General features: G+C 33.9%; 2 protein-coding genes across 3 annotated transcripts in view; both read left to right on the top strand.

Moving 5' to 3' along the window:
- Positions 1-8,011, top strand: part of LOC122566243 — a 33,420-nt gene extending 25,409 nt beyond the window's left edge. For both annotated transcript variants that reach the window (XM_043723219.1, XM_043723220.1), the window contains exons 2-8: positions 3,829-4,309; positions 4,784-5,265; positions 5,440-5,633; positions 5,783-6,096; positions 6,207-6,263; positions 6,350-6,529; positions 6,636-8,011. In XM_043723219.1, the coding sequence (XP_043579154.1) occupies positions 3,829-4,309; positions 4,784-5,265; positions 5,440-5,633; positions 5,783-6,096; positions 6,207-6,263; positions 6,350-6,529; positions 6,636-6,677 (1,750 nt within the window). In that variant the 3' untranslated portion in view covers positions 6,678-8,011. The remainder of the gene's footprint in view (positions 1-3,828; positions 4,310-4,783; positions 5,266-5,439; positions 5,634-5,782; positions 6,097-6,206; positions 6,264-6,349; positions 6,530-6,635) is intronic.
- A 394-nt stretch (positions 8,012-8,405) lies between these two features.
- On the top strand, positions 8,406-8,984 carry LOC122578010 (mitotic-spindle organizing protein 2-like). Its single transcript, XM_043749842.1, has 2 exons — positions 8,406-8,580; positions 8,835-8,984. Exons 1-2 carry the CDS (start codon positions 8,498-8,500, stop codon positions 8,968-8,970), a joined length of 219 nt encoding a protein of 72 aa, XP_043605777.1. The 5' UTR covers positions 8,406-8,497; the 3' UTR covers positions 8,971-8,984.
- Positions 8,985-9,061: the final 77 nt, after the last annotated feature.

A 9,061-nucleotide genomic window follows, 5' to 3' on the forward strand; every position in this document is an offset into this window, starting at 1 on the left:
AGTAAAATAAGCATCACGACCTAAATTATATTTTAAAGTTCTTAATATGTTGGCCTGCGATTATTTAAACACTTTACTGGCACGTGTAATAGGAATGTATTTGAAAATTATTTCCAGAGTTGGAAACTTTAACGTTTAACTACTCTTTGAAAATTTAATAATGATTTAAATTAATTTATATTATATAAACCTGTTTAAATACCTGTTTAAAAAGGAGTCGGTGCGAAGATTTATTCTATTCATCGTGTGTAGCAAGCAATAAAAAATTATTCCTCCCTCCTGTGACGAAATTCCAACTAAGTTAGCGTAAAGTGAGTTGATTAGACGCATTAGAATTAACGGTAATCCTTTTATTTCGATCGAAAGCCCCGAAGACTCGAGGAAGACTTCGCTTTTCAGAATTGGTACCGCGAAACCTATATCCGCGTCTATAAAGTGCAGTGAACGCGAGTGGGTGCAACGAACTTCGTTTTCCCCCTCTTTTGTCCTCTCTTTCTACCGTCTTGTCTCCCTCTCTCACGTGCAATCTCCCCCTCTGAACCTCCTCCCCTCTTACGAACGATCACACAAGCACCGCGTCTCTCGTACCAAACCAGACACAGGCGTAGCCTCGAATTTTGGACGATTCTGCAACTTCGTACTTCCTCTTCTTTCACAATGTTTACTTTTCATTAATCTAACCTTTTCTAACGTATTATAGAACTGACATAAATTCGTCTTTTCACACGTTAGTTGGTACGGTGGTCATCGGCGACTCACGGTGCTTAATTTTTTTAAATAATTAAAATAAGATAAATTTCACGGACTAGGAAATTATAGTTTAGATAAGACTATCAAGGAAAAGTGTGCAAATAGAAAATATGTTGAAAAAATTACATATTGCGTCGTGGCATATTTGAATCTATTGCGGTTTCCAAGACAAAATATATAAAATTTGCATGACATTCAACGTATCAACGTAGAATTAATATCCTTAATTGTTTTATCATTTTGACAGCTTTCATTTGATCAAATTATTTTGTCGCGAGTACCGATATTACAAGAAAACGGTATTTTCTGCTTCGTGATCGGGGGGAATAGTTTGCTTGAAGTTTCCTTCCTTTATAACAATAATATTAATAAAATGTAATATTTGATAAGCTGATGGACAAGACTAATATGATAGACGTTTTCTCAAGTGTCCGTTAGAACAAGAAACAGGAATAGTTCTGAAAAATATAAAAAGTAATTTATTTCATCGAATTTAAATTTACAACTACATTTCCATATAAATATCAACAGTCATATTTTGACGAACTAACATTATGTTAGATAGCAACAACATGTTAATGAGGCTTTACCCATTAGTATTTAAGAAGATATAAATACTTTATTGTTCGTGTTTTCCAATCATTAAATTCATAATTTAATACACAATCGTCTACTTTAGGAACGAAGCCTTCCAGGCTTGTGCGAGCTTTTATATTTTTGATACCTGTTTGTTTCGTTTGCTTCGGAGCTACGGTCGTAACCTAAATTTTCAGCGTGTTACTAGCTTCATCAACAATCACAACATATGTTTACAGCTAATAAGATTTTGATATAATATATTCCCGTGGCACCTATATCCGGGATACTAATATGTTAAAAATAATCGTATAAAAATATAATACTAAAATACTTCGAAGTTCATAGTTCACTACATTTTGCCGCTTATCATCGATAAAGAATATCGTTAATTCTATATATTGCTATGGTATTTAAAAATCTCCACGAATAGTTACAATAAATAGCAGTGAAAATTACGAAACAGCACATGTATAATTTTTCCAAATAATTATAGTTTATTCAGAGATATACCAAAAAAAAAGATTAAGCGCAGAAAGTTTTTAAAAAATTTTTAGAGCTTCTTTTTAACATATCATATCACATTCGGAGTTCGAAGAAAATGTGGAAAAGATCTTATCGTTGTGCATGATTTTTCATTTCAATTTCGTGTTAAACTTTTTCTTAAAACATTCAAATCCTTTTTGTTTGCTAGATCTCGAAACATAGATTTCGAAGATCGCAGCAGCTTTGTGTCATTTTCGACCAATTGGATTCTTCTAATCTTAAAAAATATTTTGACCAAAATATGGAGACGAGTCTTATTGGCACGCATGATCTCTTATTATACTATTTTGTGATAAACAAATGTTGTTTATTTGCTAAAATGAGAAGGAAATGGAAATACAAAATTTGAGAGATCGTAACATGGTTAAAAATACTTTTAATTTCTGAGTGCTTGATAGTATAGATTTTTGCAAATGGACTTATCGATTTGTAAATGATAGAGAGTAGATACGTTCCTGTAGAGGAGCGGTCTCTCTTGGAAGCAGGCAGTGGAGCGCATAGGAAGCGCGAAAGCGTTAACCCCACTGTGTGGTCAACCTTCTATTCTAGTGCGCGTGTAAGCGTGCCTCTTGCTGAGGGTAAACGCAGAACGGCCATGCACGCGTTACGAAGACCACCGTGGGTCATCTTCGTCGTGGGAGCAACCCCACTTTCCACTCGTTCATCCGCGTCCGAATATCGATCGAGGGCGCACAGTTACAACAAATACTTCATAGATTTATGTTACAGATTTTCTGTGGTCTGCTGGAGAAATTTAATTTTTATTTTCAGTGATTTTAAGAAATAAATCGAATAGGAGGTTTCCGTATAGTAATGATAATATAGGTACTTGTTCGTGATATAGTACCTAGGTTATTTATGTTAAGTAAGAAATAATATGTTTTAATTAAAGGGCACTAAAGATTGGTGTTTCGTGCATTTTATATTACATACATATACATATGCGTATATATATATATACATGTAAAATAGTATTGTCTGGTAATATATAATGTTGTAATACAATATGTTTGTTTTTGATGTCTGGAGATAAGTTGAAATTTCTATTAACTAGCATACATAACTACGCTTATATAATGATTGTAATTATAATTGTGCGCTAGTTATTCCACAACTAGTGTAACTTGTTAGCGTTTTGTAGAGTTAAAATGAATATTGTGCTGTTTTGCCAAGTGACAAAGTTATCGCACCGTTGTTTAGCTTTTGAGATTGTATTTAGAACTCTTATTAAACAAAAATATTACTTTAATATATAATATATCGTTTATCTATCGGATATACCTAGATAAAACTTAAATAAAACCCTGATGTTCTCATAGTACAATGAAGACAGTGTATTTGTTGCACTTACTTAAGAGTCCTTTATGCAACTCGGCTAATTACACCGTTGCTTCGGACGCGTGGCCGATTTGTATGCACGATGCAAGATATCATGAAAATGATAATATAGATGTATACCAGATGTTTTCTATTGGACGTCCTTGGATTCAATGACAACTATTTTCTATGCAAGGTCAAAGTAAGCTTTAACCGACTTATCAAGTTTATCAATGTCATCGTTACATCACGGATACTTTTAATCTGACTTATCTACTAATCAACAAATAAACGACATCCTAGTACTGTACTGTAATCAATTTCAAGTGTCAAAAAAATAATAAGAACTTCATCTTAACTAGTATCTAAATGTCGTTTAATAAACTATTTATCGTATCAAAGGTGTTACACTGCAAGTCACATTGTCACGATTATAGCAATCTCTTATACTCTCTTATTAGTTATAATGTTAACAAAAAAAAAAAAAAAAAAAAGAAAAGACAAATTGAAGAATCGCATATAAGTAATACATACATAGTTAAACAACAGAGTTTAGCGAGTAGTACAAGGCCAACGACATAAAATATTCGAAGGACGCTGAGGAAATGCTTATTCATGGGAGAAAACATTTATTTACAGCTTAAACAAGATGCACGCAATGGAAGGTGCGGCTGGTAATGGGAAGAAGGTGGATTCTGCTGAGAAGACGAGGGACGACGAATTGTCCAGGTCTTCGCCAAAAGTTCCTCAAAGTCAGCAGAATGGAGCGGCTCTTCCAGAAGAAACTGCCGCCGCTCCAACCACCATCGAATGCCTTCGATCCACGTCGATAAAAAAAGAACCTCTCTGTGATTCGGAACCGGAAGTAGCAAGCAAAAGCCTGTCCTCGGCGGAGACGATGCAACAGAAACCCGTAGTTTCCCGTTGCACGAAATCGGAAACGGAAGGCAGCAGGAAGAGAAAGTCAACGGATGGACAGCTGTCGTCAAATGGGAATTCCACTCCGAAGAAGTTCTGTACTGAACAGAGGGAACAGTATATCTCGTCTCTTGTTGGCTGTGAAAAAGTTACCGCGGAAGAACTTGCTGCGAGGGCTGATCAACTTCGAGCCGAAGTTCAGGTAAATATTGTTTTTCGTTGCTTTCCGTTAGATTTAATATGTTCCAATAATTCCAGAATTATACATTTGAATCGATTGATAGAAGAGAAGAACAAAAATAATTTTCGTTGCTTTCAATTTTATTTGATATGTGCAAACGATTCCAAAATTACATCAATTACATTTATATCAACTGTTAGAAAAGAACAAATATAGTTTCACATTTTAGTCGTAAGTTATTAGTTAAAATCGAATTTAATTATATTTAGATTATTGTTGTAGAGGATATTAAATTGATATTTATTATATATGTACATAGAGAATAGTAAGTACTTTCTAATAGGAGGAACTATATACAGATATCCAACGTATGTCAGACGTTTTACATTTATTAGATTCAAGAGATGTCAGGTGTTATCTAATATTAGCATAACGCGATATCCAAGAGGTATTTTGGGTACTTAATTATTTCCGTTCTTATTCTTTGCAAAATAGGCCCTAGACGAGTTAGCACGTGCCAAAGAAATGGAGTGGAACGAGATTTTGAGCATGAGAAAGTTAAAGGAGGAAGCGTACCTGAGAATTGAGAGAAGAAGACAAGTTATGGGATTTATGGAGGGTAACGGACAATTAGCGGACACATTGCCACCAGCTAGTTTAGCGCTGGGTCCTGAATGGGAAAGTAGCGGTAATACTACACCCGTATCCAAAGAAAAATTGAGTTTCGGCTCTAAGGAAGATCTACCTGAAGAAAGTTCTCAAGATTCGCCGGCTTTCAAAAGAGAAAAGGGCTCGAAACAAGCATCGCAACGCCAATCGACACCACCCAAACAAAGTGGAGAAAATGGCCGGAAACAGGCAGAAGCGCTTAGTCCGGAGAATAGACAAATCGGCGAAGGTCGACAAGGTGCCATAGTCGACGTTAGATCTATCATTGCTGATTACAGACTCAGGCATCCTGAAACGGTACCGCGCAGGTAAGCATAGAATATCGGAATATGCAAATCAGAAAGACCTGTCAGATCTTTTGATTGATTGATTTCTACTATTTTATGTTTGAACAAAGTTTGCACAAGGATTTACGTTTCCGGGAATAGAAATTGCTCGTGTTTGTGAGATTTATAAAAATTAAATATCTTGAACTGTTACAGAGGTCGAAGAATGAGAAATTCGGTGAATGTTGGTCTTGGAGCTGGTGGAGCTATGGTCGAAACGGGTCACAACGTTGATTCAAGGCCTTCTAGCACAGACTCTTGCAAAAGCAACTCAAACACGGTTGATCCAAATAATTCTATGAGCTTTAAGGATGTGCTTGTGCAGTTTGCCAAATTAAGTCAACAACAAGGTATGTAATTGCGTACAAAGCCGTACAAAAAAAAGGACCTTATTCTAAAGGAAAATTTTGGGGTTCCAAGTCTAGAAATTGATTTAACTCTTTCATAAATGTTAAGTATCGAGCAAATTATTAATTATTTTCATGTAAAATTGTTACAGGTGAACCTGTAAAAACTCCTCAAAATTATCCGGATGTGACGCTTCACCCCGTCGCTCCATCTCCAGCGCCACAAAATACTCCACCTCAACAGAGCGGTTCATTACTTCATGGAATTCTCACGAAATCACAATCTCCAAGACCTACTACTTTTTCACCTACTTTAGCTAGATTACTCACCGCACCTGAAAGAGAAAGGAATGCACCAACAGCCGCCGCGTCCATGCCACAGCAAAGTGCGGCAACCCAGCACCTTTTGCAGACATATCAAGGCTCTAATCCGGTTTCTATCAGTGACCTCCTATCTTCTTCCAAGGTATTTTATTTTTTTTTTTTATATATATAAATCAAACTTTACTCATATTGCATATACAAATTAGCCTAGTATGTTAACGGTACTAATATCATTTACTTTTATATCTTTAGGCTCGAACTGAAATAACGATAACACCAGTGATCAACACTCCAGTTCAGTCTCATGTGGTAAGTGTACACTATAATATCGGATACATATTTATGCATTTAATGTGGGATATATAGATACATTTTAAAAATATTTTTCTTTGTAGGACGATGTTGAAGAAGAGTCAGCAGTAATCGAAGATAGAGAGACTCGTATTTCTTCGGGTGGCAGGGATGCTAGAGAGGATAGAGATAGTCCGCCACGATGCCAAGGATGTCATGAACGTGTAGCACAGTTCGTATGTGCTGGCTGCGGTCATCAGTGGTATTGTAGTCGTGAATGCCAAGTAAGATTTAAAGCTTATCTCAAATGCAATGTTTAATAAATATCGTGCGTGAAATATAATAATCAAATTATATTACATTGATTATTTATAAAATTAATAATTTCAGGTTGCTGCGTGGGACGAACATTCGGAAGTTTGTTCTGGTTAAGGGACGAGCGCATATATTAATCTAAACCTTCCGTTTATTCGTGGTATCAGATTACATACCCTTTTAACTAAGAATGAATCTAGTCAAAACAAAAATAGGCGAGAGCGGTAACACGCTTTTGAGTACGATAAGAGGAATGGAGAAACAATGAGAAAACAGTATATATTTTTAAGGACCCTAAAACATGTTTAATCTGTAAAAAATAAGTTTTATTTCTTTAAAGAGAAAAAAAAAAGGAATCGCCATGATAACGGCGCTTTTCATGAAAGATGAGTATTTACAAGAGTGAAAGCATAAGACTTTGGGCACCTTGACAAGGAAAAATTAGGAATCAAGTTGAGACGATCGTTGCTTCACTGTAATCACCGCGTTGCTTTTATTCGTTGTCAGTTCCAAACGATCGTGAATCTTCACGGAAACAAATAGAGAGTATTAACCCTGCTAAATTAAGCATTTAATGTGTATCTTTCAAAGAACAAACTGTGGAAATCCTAACGTAACAGGAATTCATGTTGGGTATAAACAACTTCGTATATCAGATACTTTTTTTAGACCTTAATCAATGCATGACGTACAATGTACGCTAGTCGAAAATTTTCAACTTTTTCCAAACAAAAAAAAACAAAAAAGAAATGGTACCAGAATTAGCTGGTATGTGTTCTTGTAACGAGGAAGAAAGCACAAAACTGTATTTCGTGATGCTGTACATAATTTTATACGTGTTAGCAGGGTTGTTCAGCGTAAAATTTTAAAAGGTTGGTTAACCGTGTGCCATGCGTAAGATTCGTTTCATGGTCAGCTTTATATGTTAAACAACTTTAAGTTGTAGACTATTCGAGTGTTTTTATAATTTCATCATTTTTGCTTCGTTTCTCTATTTTCCTTTCCTTTTTCGTTTCCTTTTTTAACTACGTCCTATTCTTTTACATTAAAATAATATCGCATTGATGATAAAAATGCAAAGTAAAAACGGACGTTTTAGCTTTCATGTATCTTTCGATGTTCATTTGAGAAATAGCACGTACGATGCGTACTGAACATTATATTTTATATCACGTTTGTTACCAACGTATAAATTTAGATTTAATGAAGTGTTAGTCTTAGTGTAGATTTAAGATACTTCTTCTTTCTTTTTGCAACTGTTCGTTGGTAACATATTTGACATGTCTTGAGTTCATTTTTTCTCCTTTTTTCTTTTTTTTTTTAAATCAGCATGTTACCTAAACGACAATTGCCCTAGACATAATCTGTAGTCCAAAGTTCCTACAGGTACACGTAACTTTATATCTATTTTTCCCAATTATAAAGCAACCAAAATAAAGTTTTTAATCATATTTTCATGAATTTTTACTATCTCTAAACCAGATGCATGCTGCAAATGTATTAACTTTCCCACTTTTCTTAAATAAAAATAGCGAGGTTAATCTCAATCTCTCTAACATATTTTTAGTTCTTGCAATACTCAGTTCATGAATGTCAATGTTTTTTTCATTGTTTTTCTATCTTTATTCTTTAAAGTTTCATAGTGATTACTTTTATTTTTATAAAATATTTTATGTAATTTTAAATAATGGTTGTATAAATATATATAAATTTCATATAATTAAATAACATGTATGTAATGCAGATAATAAATTATATAATTAAATGCAATAAAATGTATGAATTATTCATATAAAATATTAATTTATATTTATTTTGGATCACTGTTACCATAATTTACTAAAAAAGCTATTGGCGACACTGCTACAGCGTTGTGCAGAAGGAGAGATTTACGCGGCAAACTGTTTCCGTATCATAAGATTTTTTTTAATAATAGAATGACGTTTCCACAAGCTCATCAAGTTGAATTGATAGCACTGGCCGAACTAGCAGGGATTTCAGCAGTTCCAGGAGTTTATCGGTAATAATTTATGAACTATACAAATATAACCTATACGATTGTATGTGAAAGCTTTAGTAAGATATAGCTATATAGATAAGCTCTTATATGCTATAAATGTCAACATTTCATAATAAATGTAATATTTATCTAAACGCAACAAGTGCAAAATTTGTTAATGCCGTAAAAAATAAATAAATATAAAAAATAAAATCTTATTTTTATTAGTTGATAATAGTCAAAGTTATTGTGATTTCAAGAAATTATTCTTTCAGAATCATATTGGAATTATTGACTCTTCAAATATCTCCAGAGGATATATACGTCCTTTTAAAGCAAATATGTCCTCGACCAACAGAAAACCGAGCTGTTGATAATATTGAAGGGGTACCTAATGTAACTACAAATTAATACACATAACATAATTTAACACAATTTAATACAACCAATACATATTTTTATATAATTGATTATTACCTACATAATGTTACAAATATCTTGA

Source organism: Bombus pyrosoma, linkage group LG3 (assembly GCF_014825855.1).
Source record: "Bombus pyrosoma isolate SC7728 linkage group LG3, ASM1482585v1, whole genome shotgun sequence".
NCBI lineage: Eukaryota > Metazoa > Arthropoda > Insecta > Hymenoptera > Apidae > Bombus > Bombus pyrosoma.

Coding starts and splice junctions, on each gene's coding strand:
- LOC122578010 (XM_043749842.1), top strand. CDS start 8,498: ATGACGTTTCCACAAGCTCATCAAGTTGAATTGATAGCACTGGCCGAA. Junction 8,581..8,834: donor GCAGTTCCAGGAGTTTATCG/GTAATAATTTAT, acceptor TTATTCTTTCAG/AATCATATTGGAATTATTGA.